General features: G+C 41.5%; 1 protein-coding gene across 1 annotated transcript in view; it reads left to right on the forward strand.

Annotated features, from left to right (window-relative positions):
• The first annotated feature begins 885 nt into the window (after nucleotides 1–885).
• The window catches only part of LOC115162955 (RPE-retinal G protein-coupled receptor), a 29,438-nt gene continuing 6,354 nt past the window's right edge, over nucleotides 886–23,969 (forward strand). The window contains exons 1-5 of the mRNA XM_029714505.1: nucleotides 886–1,188; nucleotides 1,526–1,682; nucleotides 3,117–3,238; nucleotides 9,544–9,697; nucleotides 18,184–18,301. Of these exons, the coding sequence (XP_029570365.1) occupies nucleotides 1,110–1,188; nucleotides 1,526–1,682; nucleotides 3,117–3,238; nucleotides 9,544–9,697; nucleotides 18,184–18,301 (630 nt within the window). The 5' untranslated portion in view covers nucleotides 886–1,109. The remainder of the gene's footprint in view (nucleotides 1,189–1,525; nucleotides 1,683–3,116; nucleotides 3,239–9,543; nucleotides 9,698–18,183; nucleotides 18,302–23,969) is intronic.

The following is a 23,969-nucleotide window of genomic DNA, read 5'->3' on the forward strand; positions in this document are numbered from 1 at the left end:
GTAATTACTTCGCCACCATGGCCTATTTATTGCCTTAACTTACCTCATTTGCACTCACTGTATATAGACTTTTTGTTTTCTTTTGTTCTACTGTATTATTGACTATGTTTTGTTTATTCCATGTGTAACTCTGTGTTGTTGTATGTGTCGAATTGCTACGCTTTATCTTGGCCAGGTCGCAGTTGCAAATGAGAACTTGTTCTCAACTAGCCTACCTGTTTAAATAAAGGTGAAATAAAAAATAAATAAATAAATATCAATATTTGCCCATAAAGACATTTCCACTGCCATAATACATTTTACAGACACAAAAATATCCCACCATATGGAACAAATAAATTATGATTTTTATACAGTATGACTTTACAAACATAACTGTGGAGTCTGACCACCAGTCAGAGACCACTATGATGACACACCAAATGTGTTTGACGGATCCTTTTTGTCTTCTTCTAATGCCTCTTAAGGGGAAAGTAATCCAATAGTAACTGAAAGTAATCCGATTATGTTCTGCTAATCCAAAAGTTATGTTATTTTGGACAGGTTACTAGTAACTATAACAGATTACATTTAGAAAGTAACCTACCCAACCCTGCCTACGTTATACTGTTTATAGGCCTATACATGTTATGTAGCCTATATATCTGTAAAGGGTGCTGTATATTACTGCCATGCAAACACTTCAGTAGCCTACAAAAAGCATGAATGAATGGATGTATATGGCTGGGTGCTGAACATCCTTTCAACAGAGTTGTATAGACCACACCAAACATGTGCATTTGACATTAAGGTCATCCTTCTCCAGACGGTGGTCTCACACAGACAGAAAGGCTTGTTGTGTAACTAGTAGAGAGCTTTAGAGTAGCGGTGTGTAAATACGTATTAGGGGACAGCGGGTTGTGTTGTTACGTTCATTAAGACATTCTTGTGCGGATTGGGGCAAGAGAGTGAGAGAGCTTTACATAATTGCATGCATGCTTTTTCATGTGAAATGCCCCTTTAAAAGTGGGATCAGTTAGGTTAGAGGCACATTGTAAAGCAAGCGGACAGTGAAGAGTAAATACATCTATGATTTCTACACTTTACTGGTGTGAAAAATCGCATTGAAGATGGTGTCTTCCTACCCTTTACCGGATGGTTTCTCAGACTTCGATGTATTCTCTTTGGGATCTTGTCTGCTAGTGGAGGGTGAGTGATGGAATTCATCCATAAATGCGGTAGCTATGCTTCTATATGCTATGTTAGACCTGATGCTCCGTGTTCAGGTTTGGTGGCCTGTTCACGCACTCTTTAACAAGGAGTGGTAGCAGCGCAGTTATGTGACCTGATGCAATATGGATGAAATGCTGATTTTGTCCAGAAAATTGCATGATATATCCTATAATTTCACATTCAATAGCCTGGAATAACACATTATTATTGTTTAAACAGCCTTCCAAAAGAAAACTTCTCATCATGGAATATGCGCTCTGCCATGCACACTGCCACTGTGTTTATAACCTATTCTGTGTTCTGTCCTTTTTAGGTCTTCTGGGATTCTTCCTGAATGCTGTGACAGTCGCTGCTTTCCTCAAAATAAGAGAACTGAGAACCCCCAGCAATTTCCTAGTCTTGAGTTTGGCACTGGCCGATATGGGCATCTCTGCGAACGCAACCATTGCCGCTTTCTCCAGTTTTCTGAGGTGAGTGACATAGCACACTAATCCTCTCCATCACCTTATTCACTTTTTACTCAAACTGACTCATTGTTGCAACTTTTGCCACTGCAAAATACCATGAATTGAATATGGTATATTATATACTGGGGGTTCTCAATACCATAGCGGACCAACTCAAAGGAGAACATGTGTCTCTCTCTCTCTCTGACATATTCCAATCAATAGGCTAATCAATATCTCTGGTTTTAGAGTAGTAGATTGATAATTCCGGGGCAAAGACCAACGGGGTAGGGTCATAACAGACCTCCCGGGGACTGTGCTGTGATGCATAAAGGCGGAGGATTTAGAACTCTTTAATCGGGGGGATGAACGATGATGCTCTGGGTTGGCGTCTAGGTGGTTTAGGATTAAAACAGGCACCAGATTCACTTCAAATTGAAATGGTTATTAATAGATGACCATGGCCAATGCAAAATATCATAAACAGACACTGGCCTTCCCTGCAGTCTAGTTCTATGCACTGTAAAGTGTTTGCCATTAATTTGACAGTATCTTACAGGCATCTCAGTGGTGAGTAAAATTCTGTATTTCATATTGCTGTACACCTACTGTAATATAAATACAGTATCAAAGCAAGTACTGTGTAATGACACACAGTACACTACCGCAAATTGACTGTACACTTGACCATATTATACTATAAAAAAGTAACTGCTACTGTAATTGGAATTAATGAATTAATGGATGAATGCATGAAATTCATTGAGGGGAGGAGTTTGTATTTCACTGTAATTACAAGTGATTAGTGCAAGCAGGTTGGCTGCTATTATATTACAGTATATTCATTTATATTTCATGTTTTATATCACTTGCACTTCTAGAGGCCTTCTCAAAGGCTTCCAAACTGACAGAGACTGCAGGGTAAAACAGACCAAAAAGGGCATGACATAATGCTCAACACTTAAAACTTTGAGACTTGCTGCCATTTCAATCTGTCGACTATACATTTTAAATTGGTGGCGCACTATAACCACATACGAGTTAAATTGGTACAGCATTCTCACTCATGGGTGCAACAAATATAGCTTCTTACAAGGTATGCTTCAAAATATGTTAATGAGCCAGAAACAACCACACCATGCATCCCTTAGTGGTCAAAAGGTTTTTAGGGCTCAAACAATACAATACGGTACGGTACTGCATTCTGTGGGGTGGAATTACAGTACCATTTGAAATATGGCAATTTTCCCACAATGCACCATCATTTACAGTATGCTGCAGTAAAATGTTTTAAAGTTTATTTTTACTGTTGATAATACTAAAAATGGCCATATAAATTACAGTTTTCTGTTACATTGTGCTCTACCAGTCTATCAATTAATTGTTGAACACAATAAAAATAATAACAATGTTAAGGCCTAATGTATTGTCTTTCCCCCTCTTTACGCTCTTCTCCAGGTACTGGCCTTATGGCTCTGATGGCTGCCAGACTCACGGCTTCCAGGGTTTCGTGACAGCTCTCGCCAGCATCCACTTCATTGCTGCCATTGCATGGGACAGATACCACCAGTACTGCACAAGTAAGTGGCATGAGTCTCATCGGTCTCTTAGGTCTTATACATCTCCATAGACACACGCACACACAGATACACACACACATCCATCCCCAACAACAAATGCACACTAAACAGGACTAATCTTTGTGTGCAGCTGTTCTTGGGGCCTCACAGCATCCTAAAAGGCCATCTGGCCTATGAGTCTACTGGTCTGTGATGAGGTCACTCATCTACATGGTTATAATGACCTCTCGCAAAGACATAATCTGCAGATTACACCCACACTGACACACTTTCTATTGTGTTATGACCTTGTCAAACTATACATTGAGTGTACAAAACATTAAGGACACCTGCTCTTTCCATGACATAGACTGACCAGGTGAATCCAGGTGAAAGCTATGATCCCTTATTGATGTCACTTGTTAAATCCACTTCAATTAGTGTAGATGAAGGGGAGGAGACAGGATAAAGAATGATTTTTAAGTCTTAAGAATATTGAGACATGGATTGTGTGTGTGCCATTCAGAGGGTGAATGGGCAAGACAAAATATTTAAGTGGATTTGAACGGGGTATGGTAGTAGGTGCCAGGTGCACCAGTTTGTATCAAGAACTGCAACGCTGCTGGGTTTTTCACGCTCAACAGATTCCTGTGTGTATCAAGAATGTTCCACCACCCAAAGGACATCACAACTGTGGGAAGCATTGTAGTCAACATGGGCCAGCATCCCTGGGGAACGTTTTTGATATATACAGAAGTCGGAAGTTTACATACACTTAGGTTGGAGTCATTAAAACTTGTTTTTCAACCACTCCACACATTTTTTGTTAACAAACTATAATTTTGACAAGTTGGTAAGGACATCTACTTTGTGCATAATTTTTACAACAACTGTTTACAGACAGATTATTTCACTTATAATTCACTGTATCACAATTCCAGTGGGTCAGAAATGTACATACACCCGTGGCGCACCCTATCGACAGCAGGTGCATTTCAAGAGCGGCAAATTTGAAACCAAATAAATGTCAAAATTCAAATTTCTCAAACATACAACTAACTTACAGGCTTTGAAAGATAAACATCTTCTTAATCTAACCACGTTGTCCGATTTCAAAAAGGTTTTACGGGGAAAGCATAAAGTTAGGTTATGTTAGGAGAGTACATTGATAATAGCTGTGTGTAATGCATTGTCGATTCAAAGACAGGCGTCACCAAAACCATAAAATCAGCTAAAATTATGCACTAACCTTTTACAATCTCCATCAGATGACACTCCTAGGACATTATGTTAGACAATGCATGCATTTTTAGTTCTATCAAGTTCATATTTATATCTAAAAACAGCGTTTTACTATGGCGTTGATGTTCAGGAAATCGTTTCCCTCCAATACCGGCAGTCAAGTCATGACAACAAAATAATTAATTAATATTAGAAAACATTGGTAAAATATTATATTGTCATTCAAAGAATTATAGATTTACATCTCTTGAACGTAATGGACTTGCCAGATTTAAAATTAACCTTACTGGGAAATCACACTTTGCAATAATCTGAGCACTGCGCCAGAAAAATACACATTGCGATACAGACTAACCGCCATGTTGGAGAGATCTAAAATCGAAAATACTATGTAAATAATCCATTACCTTTGATTCTCTTCATCAGATGTCACTTCCAAAGAATCCCAGGTCCATAACGAATGTAGTTTTGTTCAAAAAAGCTCATCATTTATGTCCAAAAACCTCCGTGTTGTAGCACATGATCTAAGCCAGCCGGACTTCACTTCACTTCAAGAACGGAAAAAATATATTTACGTTCGTTCAAACATCAAACGTTGTATCGCATAAATCATTAGGGCCTTTTTTAACCAGAACATGAATAAAATTCAAGGCGGACCATTGGGTTCTCTTTTAAAACGTTTCGGAATGAGAGTACCCACCATCAACTCGCGCGCAAGGTGTCTAATGGGCCATCACCGTTCCAAGGCTCTTCTTCAGTCAGATCTCACTGTAGAAGACTCAAAACACTTTGTAAAGGCTGGGGACATCTTGTGGAAGCAATAGGAAGTGCCAAAACATTCCTCACCCCCTTTGTTTTTCAATGGTATAGGCTTAAAGTCAATTCAACACATCAGGTATCCACTTCCTGTCAGAATCTGTCTCAGGGTTTTGCCTGCCAAATGAGTTCTGTTATACTCACAGACACCATTCAAACAGTTTTTGAAACTTTAGGGTGTTTTCTATCCATATATAATAAGTATATGCATATTCTAATTACTGGGTAGGATTAGTAACCAGATTAAATCGGGTACATTTTTTTATCCAGCCGTGAAAATACTGCCCCCTATACCCTAACAGGTTAACAGTTTTTTGGTTATTACATGATTCCATATGTGTTATTTCATAGTTTTGAATGCACTATATATACACACATACACACACTACCATTGAAAAGTTTGGGGTCACTTAGACATTTCCTTGTTTCTGAAAGAAAAGCACATTTTATGTCCAATAAAAAACATAACATTTATCAGAAATACAGTGTAGACATTGTTAATGTTGTAAATTACTATTGTAGCTGGAAACTGCAGATTTTTTATGGAATATCTACATAGGCGTACAGAGGCCCCTTATCAGCAACCATCACTCCTTTGATCCAATGGCACGTTGTGTTAGCTAATCTGTCACGAGCGTCGTAAGGAGTGGACCAAAATGCAGCGGGTATATTTATCATCTTCTCCTTTATTGAAGGAAAAACACTTAAACAAAACAAATGACGAAAACAGTCCAGTAAGGTGCACAGACTATACAGGAAACAACCACCCACAAAACACAAGTGAAACAAACCCCAACTAAATATGGCCTCCAAATAGAGGCAACGACAACCAGCTGTCTCAAATTGGAGGTCCTACCAAAACCCCAACATAGAAATAGAAAAACTAGATAAACACATAGAAATAGAAAATGTAGAACATAAAACCAAAAACCCGAACCACACAAAACAAACACCCCCTGCCACGCCCTGACCAAACTACAATAACAAATAACCCCTTTTACTGGTCAGGACGTGACAGTACCCATCCCCCCCAAAGGTGCAGACCCCGAATGCACCTCAAAACAAAAACCCCACAAAAATAAACCCCAAACTTAAAGGGAGGGAAGGGAGAGTGGCCACCGTCAACGACGGCTCCCGTGCTACACCCCCCCAATCCTCCAACTACGGAGGTGGTTCTGGCTCCGGCCTTAGTTCCCATTCTAACCTGCCCACCCCCATTGAAATCTCAGGGCTGTAGACCACTGCTGAAGGCTCTGGGCTGAGGTGCGTCGCTGGAGACCTCGGGCTGAGGTGCGTCGCTGGAGACCTCGGGCTGAGGAGCGTCGCTGCAGGCTCCGGGCTGAGGAGCGTCTCTGCAGGCTCCGGACTGTAGGCCGTCTCTGCAGGCTCCGGACTGTAGGCCGTCTCTGCAGGCTCCGGACTGTAGGCCGTCTCTGCAGGCTCCGGACTGTAGGCCGTCTCTGCAGGCTCCGGACTGTAGGACATCAGCGGAAGCACTGGACGGGGAACTGTCGCCGGAAGCTCTGGACGGGGAACTGTCGCCGGAAGCTCTGGACGGGGAACTGTCGCCGGAAGCTCTGGACGGGGAACTGTCGCCGGAAGCTCTGGATGGGGAACTGTCGCCGGAAGCTCTGGACGGGGAACTGTCGCCGGAAGATCTGGACGGGGAACTGTCGCCGGAAGCTCTGGACGGGGAACTGTCGCCGGAAGCTCTGGACGGGGAACTGTCAGCGGAAGCTCTGGACGGGGACTGCGCACTGAAGGCCTGATGCGTGGAGCTGGCTTTGGAGGTGCCAGACTATTGACACACACCTCAGGGCTAGTGCGAGGAGCAGAAACAGGACATACTGGACTGGGCAGGTGCACTGCACTAGAGGCCTGATGCGTGGGGCTGGCTTTGGAGGCGCCAGAACAGTAGCACGCACCACAGGGCTAGTGCGAGTAGCAGGAACAGGATACACTGGGTCTTGAAGACGCACTGGAGGTCTGGAGCGCACGGCCTGCACAACCCGTCCTGGCTGAGTTGTTACTGTAGCCCGGCATGGGCGGAGTGCTGACACAGGGCGAACTGGGCTGTGCTGAGGAATGATGGCTGTTGTGCGTAGAGCAGGCGCAGGGTAGCCTGTGCCTAGGATACGCACTGGTGGCCAGATGTGCTGAGCAGGCATACTCCTTCCTGGCTGGATGCCCACTCTAGCACGGCACTTGCGGGGGGCTGGTATCGACTGCACCGGACTGTGCGTGCGGATGGGCGTGACCGTGCGCACTTCCACATAGCACGGTGCTCTCCACACCAAACGCTCCCCACGGTAAGCACGGGGAGTTAGCTTAGGGCTCACCCCTGGCCCAGCCAAATTACCCGTGTGCCCCCCCAAAAGAAATTTGGGGGGCTGCCTCCTCTCCTCCTGAAATGGAGGATATAACGCCTCATACCTCCGTCGTTCCCTCGTTCCCTCCCTTTCCATCGAGGATCTCCTCCCATGTCCATGACTCCAAGTAGGTCTCCTTCTGCTCCTCCCTCCGCTGCTTGGTCCTTCTTTGGTGGGTGGTTCTTTCACAGGCGTCGTAAGGAGTCGACCAAAATGCAGCGGGTATATTTATCATCTTCTTATTTATTGAAGGACAAACACTTAAACAAAACAAACGATGAAACCACTCCCGTAAGGTGCACAGACTATACAGGAAACAACCACCCACAAAACACAAGTGAAACAAACCCCAACTAAATATGGCCTCCAATTAGAGGCAACGACAACCAGCTGTCTCAAATTGGAGGTCCTACCAAAATCCCAACATAGAAATAGAAAATGTAGAACATAAACCAAAAAACCCAAACCACACAAAACAAACACCCCCTGCCACGCCCTGACTAAACTACAATAACCAATAACCCCTTTTACTGGTCAGGACGTGACATAATCCAAGTTTATAATTTTAAAAGGCTAATTGATCATTAGAAAACCCTTTTGCAATTATGTTTGCACAGCTGAAAACTGTTGTTTCTGATTAAAGAAGCAACAAACTGGCCTTCTTTAGACTAGTTGAGTATCTGGAGCGTCAGCATTTGTGGGTTTGATTACAGGTTCAAAATGGCCAGAAACAAAGAACATTCTTCTTAAACTCGTCAGTCTACATTTACATCATTTAGCAGACGCTCTTATCCAGAGCGACTTACAAATTGGTCTAGTCTTGTTCTGAGAAATGAAGGCTAATCCATGCGAGGAATTGCCAAGAAACTGAAGATCTCGTACAACGCTGTGTACTACTCCCTTCACAGAACAACGCAAACTGGCTCTAACCAGAATAGAAAGAGGATTGGAAGGCCCCAGTGCACAACTGAGCAAGAGGACAAGTACATTAAAGTGTCTAGTTTGAGAAACAGACGCCTCACAAGTCCTCAACTGGCAGCGTCATTAAATAGTACCCGCAAAACACCAGTCTCAAAGTCAACATTGAAGAGGCGACTCCGGGATGCTGGCCTTCTAGTCAGAGTTCCTCTGTCCAGTGTCCTTTTTCCCATCTTAATCTTTTCTTTTTATTGGCCTGTGAGATATGGCTTTTTCTTTGCGACTCTCGTGGGGCCTCCCACTCCTCTTTCTATTCTGGTTAGAGACAGTTTTCAACTGTGCTAACATAATTTCAAATGGGTTTTCTAATGATCAATTAGCCTTTTAAAATGATAAACTTGGATTAGCTAACACAACGTGCCATTGGAATGCAGGAGTCATGGTTGCTGATAATGGGCCTCTGTACGCCTATGTAGATATTCCATAAAAAAATCTGCCGTTTACAGCTACAATAGTCATTTACAATATTAACAATTTTTATACTGTACATCTAATCAATTTGATATTATTTTAATGGACAAAACATTTCCTTTTCTTTCAAAAACAAGGACATTTCTAAGTGGCCCCAAACTTTTGAATGGTAATGTATTTTTAATCAAGTTTAGAGTAAGGCTGTAAAGTAACAAAATATGGAAAAAGTCAAGGGGTATGAATAATTTCTGAATGCACTGTACATATGTCTAGTCCTGGAAAGCCATATGCCTGATGGAATATTTCATTTTTCCATTGGAATGATGGAGAGTAACTGTGTTTGTTTCTAATAGCATAGCACACACTTTTACTCTCCCTCTCCATTTCAATTGGAAATAGAAATTCCCAAAATATAATCTATTCTAATCGTTCCACTTCCATGGCTTCTATAGATTATTGAAATAGACTCTATGATAATCATTGTATTTCTATGGTTGTGCTTTTCATCAGGGACAAAGCTACAGTGGAGCAGTGCCATCACTCTGGCTATTTTCATCTGGCTGTTCACCACCTTTTGGTCTGCCATGCCCCTCATCGGCTGGGGAGAGTATGACTACGAACCCCTCAGGACATGCTGTACCCTGGACTACAGCAAAGGAGACAGGTGACAAACACACCCACGTTTCAAGTTTCAGGTTTCAAGTTTTAAATGTCACATGCATAAGTACAGTTAAATGCCTTTCTTGCAATCTCTAAACTCAACTTTGTAGTAATCAATAACAATATAATACTACAAATAACAAGGTAGAACAAAAACACACGAGATATAAAAATAATAACAATAATATTAATAATAACACAATAAAGTAAGTAAGCATATTATATACATGGTCAGTTCCAGAACCATATTTATAATGTGCAGGGATACTGGAGTGATAGAGGTAGATATGTATAGGGGTAAGGTGACTAGGCATCAGCATAAATGTAGAGTAGTAGCAGTGCATATGATGATTGTATGTGAGTGGGTGTGTGTAGATTCAGTACAAATGTATGTGCATATTATGTGTGTATGAGCAAATTATGTAGTGAGTGTTGAAGTATCAGTGTGCGAAGTGTATAGGGCCCTGTGAGTGTGCATAGAGACAGTGCAAGAGTAAAATACAAAGGTAGACTCAGATAGTCTGTGTAGCCATTTTGTTGGCTACTTCGTTAGCTATGTAGCTGTCTTATGGAGTGGGAAGAGAAGCTCTTCAGGAGCCTGTTGGTGTCACTCACTCACATGCACACAAACCCATTCTGGTGGGAAGCTGCAATAGACCACCAAGTGCTAACAGTCAGTATCTGGATAACATGTGTGAAATGGTTGGTAGTGTGTGTGAAATCAAGAGTTATATTTTCTGGGTGATTTTCTGGCTACCCACTCTAGAGAAAGCTTCAAACTGTAACTAGTGCCTGCAACCTGGTTCAGGTTATCATTCAACCAACCAGGGTAGTTAAACAGCACAGGAATGAAATCATCAACATGTATTGATCACATCTTTATTAATGCTGCAGAAATTTGTTTGAAAGCAGTATTCAAATCCATCGGATGTAGTGATCACAATATAGTGGCCATATCTAGGAAAACCAAAGTTTCAAAGACTGGGCCTAATATAGTGTATAAGAGGTCATATTTTGGGTGGCAGGTAGCCTAGTGGTTAGAGCGTTGGACTTGTAACCGAAAGGTTGCAAGATCAAATCCCTGAGCTGACAAGGTAAAAATCTGTCGTTCTGCCCCTGAACAAGGCAGTTAAACCACTGTTCCTAGGCCGTCATTGAAAATAAGAATTTGTTAACCGACTTGCCTAGTTAAATAAAGGTCGTTATATATAATAGGTTTTGTAGCTATTCCTATGTTTTTGAAAGGCAAACCCCACTCCATCATTCATTGAATCAAATGATTCAATCATTACAAAACCCACTGATATTGCCAAATACGTTAATGATTTTTTCATGGCCAGATTAGCAAATTTAGGTATGACATGCAAGCAACAAATGCTGACACTTCACATCCAAATATACGGTATCTGACCAATTAATAAAAGACAAACATTGTGTTTTTGAATTCTGTAAAGTATGAAGAGGTAAAAAAATTATTGTTGTCTATCAACAATGACAAGCCACATCTTCGATGGAAAATTACTGACGATAATAGCAGATGATATTGCCACTACTATTTGCCATATCTTCCATTTAAGCCTACTAGAAAATGTGTGCCCTCAGGCCTGGAGGAAAGAAAAAGTTATTCCCCTACCTAAGGATAGTAAAGTCCCATTTACTGGCTCAAATAGCCGACCAGACAGTCTGTTACCAACCCTTCGTAAACCTTAGGAAAAAATGGAGTTTGACCAGATACAATGCCATTTTACAGTAACAGACTTTTAGCATGAAGGACATTCAACAAGCAGGGCACTTACACAAATGATGGCTGAGAGAAATTGATGATAAAAAGATTGTCGGGTTGTTTTGTTAGACTTAAGTGCGGTTTATGACATTATCAATCATAGTCTACTGCTGGAAAAACGAATGTGTTATGGCTGTACACCAACTGCTATTTTGTGGATAAAGAGTTACCTGTCAAACAGAACACAGAGGGTGTTATTTAATGGAAGCCTCTCCAACAAAATCCAGGTAGATTCAGGAATTCCCCAGGGTAGCTGTCTAGGCCCCATACTTTTCTCAGTCTTTACTAACGACATGCCACTGGCTTTCAGAATGGGTGGCAAGGAATAAGTTTGTCCTAAATATTTCATAAACTTAAAGCATTGTATTTGGGACAAATCATTCACAAAAACTATAACCTCAACTAAATACTGTTATGAACAGTCCCTACAGGATTTATCACCATTTTGTGATTTCTGCGGCCAAAAATGCTTGATTGTGCGGCAGCTTTTCTGAAATTCTGCGATACATTTCGCAATGTTTTTTTTATATAAAGCAATAAAAGTCAAATGTGCTCAATTTTAGGACGATTTTAAGCAGAATACATAATATTAAAAGTGCAAAAAGGCAAGTGTTTATGTTTCTGAATAACAATGAGCAACAGCTAAATGTGCATTTTAAACTGTTAGGGCTAGGGGGCAGTATTTACACGGCCGGAGAAAAAACATACCCGATTTAATCTGGTTACTACTCCTGCCCAGTAACTAGAATATGCATATAATTATTGGCTTTGGATAGAAAACACCCTAAAGTTTCTAAAACTGTTTGAATGGTGTCTGAGTATAACAGAACTCATATGGCAGGCAAAAACCTGAGAAGATTTCATGCAGGAAGTGGCCTGTCTGACAAGGTGTTGTTGTTCTTGCTTCTGTTTATTGAAGAGTCAGGATCTTAGCTGTAACATGACACTTCCTACGGCTCCAATAGGCTCTCAGAGCCCGGGAAAAAGCTGAACGATGACGAGGCAGCCCCAGGCTGAAACACATAATCGCCTTTGCCAAGTGGCCGATCAGAGGACAAAGGAATTAGGCGCGTGCCCGAGTCGACCCAGTGATATATTTTCTTTCGGCTGTTTACCTAATTGCAGATTCCCGGTCGGAATATTATCCCTTTCTTACGAGAAAAATTGCATAAAAATTGATTTTAAACAGCGGTTGACATGCTTCGAAGTACGGTAATGAAATATTTCGAAATCTTTTGTCACAAAATGCGCCGTGCGCGTGACCTTTATTTACCATTCTGATAGTGTCCTGAACGCACGAACAAAACGCCGCTGTTGGAACATAACTATGGATTATTTTCGATTAAACCAACATTTGTTATTGAAGTAGAAGTCTTGGGAGTGCATTCTGACAAAGAACAGGAAAGGTACTCAAACTTTTCTTATAGTAAATCTGAGTTTGGTGAAGGCTAAACTTGGTGGGTGTCTAAAAAGCTAGCCCTGTGATGCCGGGCTATCTACTTAGAATATTGCAAAATGTGCTTTCACCGAAAAGCTATTTTAAAATCGGACATCGAGTGCATAGAGGAGCTCTGTAATTTAGTAAATTGTTAGTAAATTCGCAGGAAGTTTGCGGGGGTATGCTTGTTCTGAACGTCACATGCTAATGTAAAAAGCTGGTTTTTGATATAAATATGAACTTGATTGAACAAAACATGCATGTATTGTATAACATAATGTCCTAGGTGTGTCATCTGATGAAGATCATCAAAGGTTAGTGCTGCATTTAGCTGTCTTCTGGGTTTTTGTGACATTATATGCTAGCTTGAAAAATGGGTGTCTGATTATTTCTGGCTGGGTACTCTGCTGACATAATCTAATGTTTTGCTTTCGTTGTAAAGCCTTTTTGAAATCGGACAGTGTGGTTAGATTAACGAGAGTCTTGTCTTTAAGTAGCTGTAAAATAGTCATATGTTTGAGAAATTGAAGTAATAGCATTTCTAAGGTATTTGAAAATCGCGCCACAGGATTCAACTGGCTGTTACGTAGGTGGGACGATTTGGTGCCACCTGCCCTAGAGAGGTTAAAGTGAGGCATGGGGAGGGGCTCTATGCAGGGTTTTCCAGCACAGATAGTCTATGATGTTTTGAGTGTGAGGATTTTGGGCATAAGAGCTTTGCGTGCCCACATAAAGGCCGTAGACAAGGTGAGGGCACAAGCGCCAGTGGGGGAAATCTAGTTCAACGGGCAGGGGGTAATGAGATGTAGACTGCAGAGGCTGGGCCTAGTCATGCCAGGGATGATGGTGTAGATGAGGCTGGGCCTAGTCATGTTATGGATGGTGGTGTAGCAGAGGCTGGGCCTAGTCATGCTATGGATGGTGGTGTAGATGATGCTGGGCCTAGTCATGCTATGGAGGGTGGTGTAGATTAGGCTTGGTCTAGTCAGGTTATGCTAGTGGACGAGGAGAGTATAGTGGGGAAGTGTAAGAGACTAGGGGGAGGAGGGGGGTGTCAAGCAGAAAAGGAAAAAGGGTGTGGTCAAAGGCACCATGGAACCTTTGCCTGGTGCTGGCGGGAAGGCCCTGGCCAGAGAGTAAGGGCAGGTGGTCAGGATGGGAGATGGAGATGAGGAGGAAAGTGAGTCTGAGGAAGAGGAGTTATTTTTTTTCAGACTCCTCTTCAATGGGTCCGGAGCTGACAGCCAGTCAAGCAGAGGGTTCAAAGTACATGTTGAGAGAATTGACAAGGTTCCTGAATGAGACCAAGGGGAAAAAAGTTAATCTTGAGGCTTTTTTTTCTTATCCGGGAAAGTTTCAAAGATCAGTACAACATGCTATAAAAAAATCATGTCCTCTCACCCAGGAAACGGTTTAGGTTGAGGAAGTGGGTCACAATAGTGCGTAAGGGTCTACCTTCAGAGACTGTTTAGATGTATAGTTTCTTTCTGACACTGGGGCTTTTTGAGCTTTGCTATTGGTCTCTTTCTTTGCTGGCTTTTCTCCCACTTCTTATGGAGACTCTTTGGGTAGGCTCGCTTAATATAAATGGCGCCAGAGATGCGGGAAAGAGTGTGTTGGGTGAATATGTAAAACAAAAAAAAGTACTGGTGTTGTTTCTGCAGGAGACGCATGGGGGGATAGGGCCCCTCTGCTTCCTGGGGGTTTGCAGTGGGGTTGTGAAGGGTTTAAAGTGTTGGGGGTGTACCTGGGCTCGGAGAGGTGGGTCAGGAAGAACTGGGAGGGGCTGTCACAGGCAGTGGTGTCAAGACTGGCCAGGTGGAGTTGGCTCCTTTCCCAAGTGTCATATAGAAGGAGGGTGCTGATAATCAACAACCTGGTGGCATCTTCCCTGTGGCATAAACTGTCTGTCTGCTCGCAGACCTGCAACGCAAGCTGGTGGACTTTTTCTGGTCGGGCCTTCACGGGCTGAGGGTGGCAGTGTTGTACATGACCGTCCACGAAGGAGGACAGGGCCCGGTGGAACTGGAGAGCAGGGTGACTGCTTTCTGACTGCGGCGCATAGACTGCTTTACCAAAATGATGTTGGCTGGAGGAAAACAGCATGCGCACTGCTGAGGAGAGCTGGCAGATAAGGGTTGGACCGGCAGCTGTTCCTCATGAAGCTGGAGAGGCTGAGTACAGCAGGTCTCTCAGATTTTTTCTCTGCAGTGCTGAGGGCCTGGCAGCTGCTAAGGCCCACACGAGAAGGGGGTGTGGAGCCTGGGTTGTGGGAGGAGCCTATTTTCCACAATCCAGCCATCCCTTTGAGATCGGTTCAGTCGGCCACCCTGCAGAGGCAACTGATGGCAGCGGGTTTACAAAGGCTGGGTGACCTGCGACTGCTGGGAGAGGAGGGGTGGAAAACCCCGGAAGTCCTGGCACAACAAACAGGAATAACGTCTCTTAGGCTGCTGGAGAGATTCCTGGAGGAGGTCCAGGAGGCACTGTCTGAGCCGGTAAGGGGGGGTGTTTGAGCGGTCAAAGGGGGAGGGGCCACCAATGTTTCCGCCACTGCAGGTGACGGCAGAGACTGGAGACTGGCAAGGGGGTCTGGAGGACTTGTTAGATTTTAACACTCCGAACCTGTGGGAGTTTGAAGGGGTGGGAGGTAAAGCCGGCGTTTTGTTCTTGCGTTCAAGACACTATCCAAGGGTGACGAAGAGTTACGCGCCCGACACGTTTCGTGACAAAAAAAATTCAAAATATTCCATTACCGTACTTCGAAGCATGTCAACCGCTGTTTAGAATCAATTTTTATGCTACGTTCAAAGACGAAAGAATAAAAACATGGGGTCGCCTCGTGCACGCGCCTCAGTCTCATAGTACTCTGACCGACCACTATCCAAACGCTGTAATGTTTTTCAGCCAGGGCCTGCAAAGCCACGATTCAGCTTTTTGCCGCCTTCTGAGAGCCTATGGGAGCCGTAGGAAGTGTCACGTAACAGCAGAGATCCCTTGTTTTGGATAGAGATGATCAAGAAGTCCAAGAAATGGTCAGACAGGGTACTTCCTGTACAGAATCTTCTCAGGTTTTGGCCTGCCAAATGAGTTCTGTTATACCCTAAAGTTTCAAAAACTGTTTGAATGGTGTCTGTGAGTATAACAGAACTCATTTGGCAGGCAAAACCCTGAGACAGATTCTGACAGGAAGTGGATACCTGATGTGTTGAATTGACTTTAAGCCTATACCATTGAAAAACAAAGGGGGTGAGGAATTTTTTGGCACTTCCTATTGCTTCCACAAGATGTCCCCAGCCTTTACAAAGTGTTTTGAGTCTTCTACAGTGAGATCTGACTGAAGAAGAGCTTTGGAACGGCGATGGCCCATTAGACACCTTGCGCGCGAGTTGATGGTGGGTACTCTCATTCCGAAACGTTTTAAAAGAGAACCCAATGGTCCGCCTTGTATTTTATTCATGTTCTGGTTAAAAAAGGCCCTAATGATTTATGCAATACAACGTTTGACATGTTTGAACGAACGTAAATATATTTTTTCCGTTCGTGATGTGAAGTGAAGTCCGGCTGGCTTAGATCATGTGCTACAACACGGAGGTTTTTGGACATAAATGATGAGCTTTTTTGAACAAAACTACATTCGTTATGGACCTGGGATTCTTTGGAAGTGACATCTGATGAAGAGAATCAAAGGTAATGGATTATTTACATAGTATTTTCGATTTTAGATCTCTCCAACATGGCGGTTAGTCTGTATCGCAATGCGTATTTATCTGGCGCAGTGCTCAGATTATATAATATAATATAAAATATTATATTGTCATTCAAAGAATTATAGATTTACATCTCTTGAACGCAATGGACTTGCCAGATTTAAAATTAACCTTACTGGGAAATCACACTTTGCAATAATCTGAGCACTGCGCCCAGAAAAATACGCATTGCGATACAGACTAACCGCCATGTTGGAGAGATCTAAAATACTATGTAAATAATCCATTACCTTTGATTCTCTTCATCAGATGTCACTTCCAAAGAATCCCAGGTCCATAACGAATGTAGTTTTGTTCAAAAAAGCTCCTCATTTATGTCCAAAAACCTCTGTGTTGTTAGCACATGATCTAAGCCAGCCGGACTTCACTTCACATCACGAACGGAAAAAATATATTTACGTTCGTTCAAACATGTCAAACGTTGTATCGCATAAATCATTAGGGCCTTTTTTAACCAGAACATGAATAAAATTCAAGGCGGACCATTGGGTTCTCTTTTAAAACGTTTCGGAATGAGAGTACCCACCATCAACTCGCGCGCAAGGTGTCTAATGGGCCATCACCGTTCCAAGGCTCTTCTTCAGTCAGATCTCACTGTAGAAGACTCAAAACACTTTGTAAAGGCTGGGGACATCTTGTGGAAGCAATAGGAAGTGCCAAAACATTCCTCACCCCCTTTGTTTTTCAATGGTATAGGCTTAAAGTCAATTCAACACATCAGGTATCCACTTCCTGTCAGAATCTGTCTCAGGGTTTTGCCTGCCAAATGAGTTCTGTTACACTCACAGACACCATTCAAACAGTTTTTGAAACTTTAGGGTGTTTTCTATCCATATATAATAAGTATATGCATATTGTAGTTACTGGGTAGGATTAGTAACCAGATTAAATCGGGTACATTTTTTTATCCAGCCGTGAAAATACTGCCCCCTATACCCTAACAGGTTAAGGGAAAACATTTAAATGTCTTGGAATGGCCTAGTCAAAGCCCAGACTTCAATCCAATTGAGAATCTGTGGTATGACTTAAAGATTGCCGTACACCAGCGGAACCCATCCAACTTGAAGGAGCTGAAGCAGTTTTACCTTGAAGAATGAGCAAAAATCACAGTGGCTAGATGTGCCAAGCTTATAGAGACATACCCCAACATACCCCAATAATTGCTGCAAAAGGTGGCTCTACAAAGTATTGACTATGGGGTGAATAGTTTTGCACTCAAGTTCAGTTTTTTGTCTTATTTCTTGTTTGTTTCACAATAAAAAAATATGTTGCATCTTCAAAGTGCTAGGCATGTTGTGTAAATCAAATGATACAAATCCCCCCAAAATCTATTTTAATGCCAGGTTGTAAGCCACAAAATAGGAAAAATGCAAAGAGGGGGTTAATACTTTTGCCAGCCACTGTAGAGTATTGTCTCTTTCTGTCTTGTGAAACATTCATCTTTGCTCCCCAGGTGCACTTGTTTCATAACATCCTGTGTTCTTTCTTCTTCTAAACAGCAACTATGCATCCTACCTGATCCCCATGGCCATTTTCAACATGGCCATCCAGACCTTTGTTGTCATGTCCTCCTACCAGTCCATCGGCCAAAAATTCAAGAAGACTGGAAACCCCAGGGTAAGAAGCATGTCTGCTATTATTTTCATTCATGGCTAAGCCCTGTTCCAATACTGTATTTTTATTTGTATTTATTATGGATCCCCATGCCAAGGCAGCAGCAACTTTTTTTATTTTTTTATTTAACATTTACTAGGCTATTCAGTTAAGAACAAATTCTTATTTACAATGACGGCCTACCAAAAGGCCTCCTCCAGGCATAGGGCTTGGGATAAATGAAGAAAATATAGGACAAAACACACATCACGACAAGAGAGACAACACAACATAAAGAGAGACCTAAAACAGCAACATAGCAAGGCAGCAACCAATGACAACACGGCATGGTAGCAACACATGATCGCAGCACAACTTGGGGCAGCAGCACAACATGGTAGCAGCACAAAACATGGTACAAAAATTATTGGGCACAGACAACAGCACAAAGGGCAAGAAGGTAGAGACAACAATGCATCCTGCAAAGCAGCCACAACTGTCAGTAAAAGTGTCCATGATTGAGTCTTTGAATGAAGAGATTGAGATAAATCTGTCCAGTTTGAGTATTTGTTGCAGCTCGTTCTCTTCACTATTGACTTTGAGACTGGTGTTTTGAGGGTACTTCTTAATGAAGCTGCCAGTTGAGGACTTGTGAGGCGTCTGTTTCTCAAACTAAACACTAATGTACTTGTCCTCTTGCTCAGTTGTGCACCGGGGCCTCCCACTCCTCTTTCTATTCTGGTTAGAGCCAGTTTGCATTGTTCTGTGAAGGGAGTAGTACACAGCGTTGTACGAGATCTTCAGTTTCTTGGCAATTTCTCGCATGGAATAGCCTTCATTTCTCAGAACAAGAATACTGACGAGTTTCAGAAGAAAGTTGGTTTCTATCCATTTTGAGCCTGAAATGGAACCCACAAATGCTGACGCTCCAGATACTCAACTAGTCTAAAGAAGGCCAGTTTTATTGCTTCTTTAATCACTAACAGATTCTGTGCTACCATAATTGCAAAAGGGTTTTCTAATGATCAATTAGCCCTTTTTTAAAATTATTATATTTTATTTCACCTTTATTTAACCAGGTAGGCTAGTTGAGAACAAGTTCTCATTTACAACTGCGACCTGGCCAAAATAAAGCAAAGCAGTGTGACACAGACAACAACACAGAGTTACACATGGAATAAACAATTAACAAGTCAATAACACAATAAACAAGTCAATGACACAGTAGAAAAAAAAGAAAGTCTATATACAGTGTGTGCAACAGGCATGAGGAGGTAGGCAATAAATAGGCCATAGGAGCGAATAATTATAATTTTGCAGATTAACACTGGAGTGATAAATGAGCAGATGATGATGTGCAAGTAGAGATACTGGTATGCAAAAGAGTAGAAAAGTAAATAAAAACAGTATGGGGATGAGGTAGGTAGATTGGGTGGGCTATTTACAGATGGACTATGTACAGCTACAGCAATCGGTTAGCTGCTCAGATAGCTGATGTTTAACCTCTCTAGGGTAGGGGGCAGTATTTGCAAGGCCGGATAAAAAACGTACCCGATTTAATCTGGTTATTACTACTGCCCAGAAACTAGAATATGCATATAATTGTTTGATTTGGATAGAAAACACCCTAAAGTTTCTAAAACTGAAGCTTCTAAAATGTTTTAGAATCAAGCTAAAATCTAGAATCGAGCTAATGTGTGTCTGGAGGACCGAGTTTTGAAATCAGTGGAATTCGAGTAGGATAGCTAAGGAGATGGAGAAAGCACCAGTCTGGAATCTTCAAACTAAGGGCAACCATGCATGGCATCAGACAGGAGACGCATCCAACCATGATGTATACGAGTAAGATAGTCTAGCTAGCTACATTCAGATATTACACGTTTCTAATTTTGACAGAGAGTGGTTTAATTTCAAGTGTTCTGTTAGGTAGTTAATGTCATCTGGCTGGGTTGCTAGCTAACGTTATGTGTATGATCTTTGTATCTCAGACACATTTGCTTGACAAGTTATAGCCATAGAATTGGTTGGTTAGCTACCTGCAAATTCATGCAGGGTAGTTACATCATGAGTTGTGATTATGGTCCATTGTTTAGCTAGCTAGCTACATGTCTTATTAACCTGTTAGGGTATAGGGGGCAGTATTTTCACGGCTGGATAAAAAAAATGTACCCGATTTAATCTGGTTACTAATCCTACCCAGTAACTACAATATGCATATACTTATTATATATGGATAGAAAACACCCTAAAGTTTCTAAAACTGTTTGAATGGTGTCTGTGAGTATAACAGAACTCATTTGGCAGGCAAAACCCTGAGACAGATTCTGACAGGAAGTGGATACCTGATGTGTTGAATTGACTTTAAGACTATGCCATTGAAAAACAAAGGGGCTGAGGAATGTTTTGGCACTTCTTATTGCTTCCACTAGATGTCACCAGCCTTTACAAAGTGTTTTGAGTCTTATACTGTGAGATCTGACCGAATAAGAGACTTGGAACTGTGATAGCCGATTATACCCCTGGCGTGCGAGTTGATGGTGGGTACTCTCGTTCCGAAACGTTTTAAAAGAGATCCCAATCGTCCGCCTTGAATTTTATTCATGTTCTGGTTAAAAAAAGGCACTAATGATTTAAGCTATACAACGTTTGACATGTTTGAACGAACATAAATATATTTTTTCCATTCGTGAAGTGAAGTGAAGTCCGGCTGGCTTAGATCATGTGCTAACAACACGGAGGTATAAATGATGAGCTTTTTTGAACAAAACTACATTCGTTATGGACCTGGGATTCTTTGGAAGTGACATCTGATGAAGAGAATCAAAGGTAATGGATTATTTACATAGTATTTTCGATTTTAGATCTCTCCAACATGGCGGTTAGTCTGTATCGCAATGCGTATTTTTCTGGGCGCAGTGCTCAGATTATTGCAAAGTGTAATTTCCCAGTAGGTTAATTTTTTCCATTGCGTTCAAGAGATGTAAATCTATAATTCTTTGAATGACAATATAATATTTTACCAATGTTTTCTAATATTAATTAATTATTTTGTTGTCATGACTTGACTGCCGGTATTGGAGGGAAACGATTTCCTGAACATCAACGCCATAGTAAAACGCTGTTTTTAGATATAAATATGAACTTGATAGAACTAAAAATGCATGCATTGTCTAACATAATGTCCTAGGAGTGTCATCTGATGGAGATTGTAAAAGGTTAGTGCATAATTTTAGCTGATTTTATGGTTTTGGTGACGCCTGTCTTTGAATCGACAATACATTACACACAGCTATTGTCAATGTACTCTCCTAACATAACCTAACTTTATGCTTTCCCTGTAAAACCTTTTTGAAATCGGACAACGTGTTTAGATTAAGGAGATGTTTATCTTTCAAAGGGTGTAAGTTAGTTGTATGTTTGAGAAATTTGAATTTTGACATTTATTTGGTTTCAAATTTGCCGCTCTTGAAATGCACCTGCTGTTGATAGGGTGCGCCACGGGTGGCACGCTAACGTCCCACATAGCCCCAAGAAGTTAAGAGAAACTGGCAAGTTAGTACAGAACGCTCGGATCAACCCTAAAGAGATGGGTGGGCTAAGGCATAAGAGGGTGTGAACAATGCTGAATGGGTGTAGACAAAGGGCTCTCCAATAGCAGTACCAAAACATTGAAAGACAGTTCTCAAAAGTGAGTTTACAAGTTGATCCACTTTCAAAGCAGAATTACTTTCCCATTGTTTCCTCAAATGCAGTGTATGATATATCACTTTGTAGCTCTGAGTCTGAAAAAAATGAAATTCAAATGTTGCTACGTAAGACCAAATCCAGGTGGTGAGTGACATATCAAAAACTTAAAGCATTGCATTTGGGAAAAATCATTAACTAAACCCTAAACCTCAACTAAATCTGGTAATGAATAATATGGAAATTGAGCAAGTTGAGGTGACTAAACTGCTTGGAGTAACCATGGATTGTAAACTGTCATGGTCAAAACATATTGATATAACAGTAGCTAAGATGGGGAGAAGTCTGTCCATAATGAAACGTTACTCTTTACAGCACTATCAACAAGGCAGGTCCTACAGGCCCTAGTTTTGTTGCACCTGAACCACTGTTCAGTCGTGTGGTCAGGAAAATTGCAATCAGCTCAGAATAGGGCAGCACGGCTTGCCCTTGGATGTCCACTACCGTTCAAAAGTTTGGGGTCACTTAGAAATGTCCTTGTTTTTCAAAGAAAAGCAATTTTTTGGTCCATTAAAATAACATAAAATTGATCAGAAATACAATGTAGACATTGTTAATGTTGTAAATGAGTATTGTAGCTGGAAATAGCAGATTTTTATGGAATATCTACATAGGCATACAGAGAGCCATTATCAGCAACCATCACTCCTGTTTTCCAATGGCATGTTGTTAGCTAATCCAAGTTGATCATTTTAAAACCAAATGAATGCTTTAACCGTTCGCTGCCCGCACCCACCCGCCCGACTAGCATCACCACCCTGGACGGTTCCGACCTAGAATATATGGACAACTATAAATACCTAGGTGTCTGGCTAGACTGTAAACTCTCCTTCCAGACTCATATTAAACATATCCAATCCAAAATCAAATCTAGAATCGGCTTCACTCTGAAGCTTCTAAAACTGTTTGAATGATGTCTGTGAGTATAACAGAACTCATATGGCAGGCAAAACCCTGAGACAAATCCAACCAGGAAGTTGAAAATCTGAGGCTTGAAGTTTTTTTAATTGATTCCCTATTCAAACTACAGTGACTTAGGGGTCATTTTGCAGTTCCTAAGGCTTCCACTACATGTCAACAGTCTTTAGAATGTTGTTACAGGCTTCTACTGTGACCTGGAAGGGAATAACAGTCATTTCAACCAGGTGTCTGGCTGAGTGCAATTAAATCATTCATGCGTGTGGCCGTCAGCATGAGGTGCTTTCTTTTTCCTTTCTGAAGACAAGGATTTGTCCGGTTGGAATATTATCGAAGATGTATGATAAAAACATCCTAAAGATTGATGCTATACATCGTTTGACATGTTTCTACAAACTGTAGTATAACTTTTGGGACTTTGTCTCAACAAAATGCGCTAGCATGGCGCATTTGGATAACTTGACTGAACGGGCAAACAAAACAGAGGTATTTGGACATAAATATGGAGTTTAGGGAACAAAAACATTTCTTGTGGAAGTGGGAGTCCTGGGAGTGCATTCCGACGAAGATCAGCAAAGGTAAGTGAAGATTTATAATACTGTTTCTGACTTTTTTTTTACTCCAGAACTTGGCGGGTAACTGTATAGCTTGCTTTGATGGCTGAGCTCTGTACTCAGAATATGGAAAAATGTGCTTTCGCCGTAAAGCTATTTTGAAATCTGACACACTTCTCCTTAATGCAACCGCTGTATCTATAATTCTTTCAATAACTGTTGTAAAGTTTATCAACGTTTATGATGAGTATTTTTGTCAATTGATGTGCTCATTCACCGGAAATGTTGGAGTCAATACATTTTCTGAACATCATGCGCCAATGTAAAATGGGGTTTTTGGATATAAATATGAACTTGATCGAGCAAAACATACATGTATTGTGTAACATGAAGTCCTATGAGTGCCATCTGATGAAGATCACCAAAGGTTAGTGATTCATTTTAGCTGTATTTCTGGTTTTTGTGACACCTCTCCT

The sequence above is a fragment of the Salmo trutta genome, chromosome 2 (genome assembly GCF_901001165.1).
Source record: "Salmo trutta chromosome 2, fSalTru1.1, whole genome shotgun sequence".
NCBI lineage: Eukaryota > Metazoa > Chordata > Actinopteri > Salmoniformes > Salmonidae > Salmo > Salmo trutta.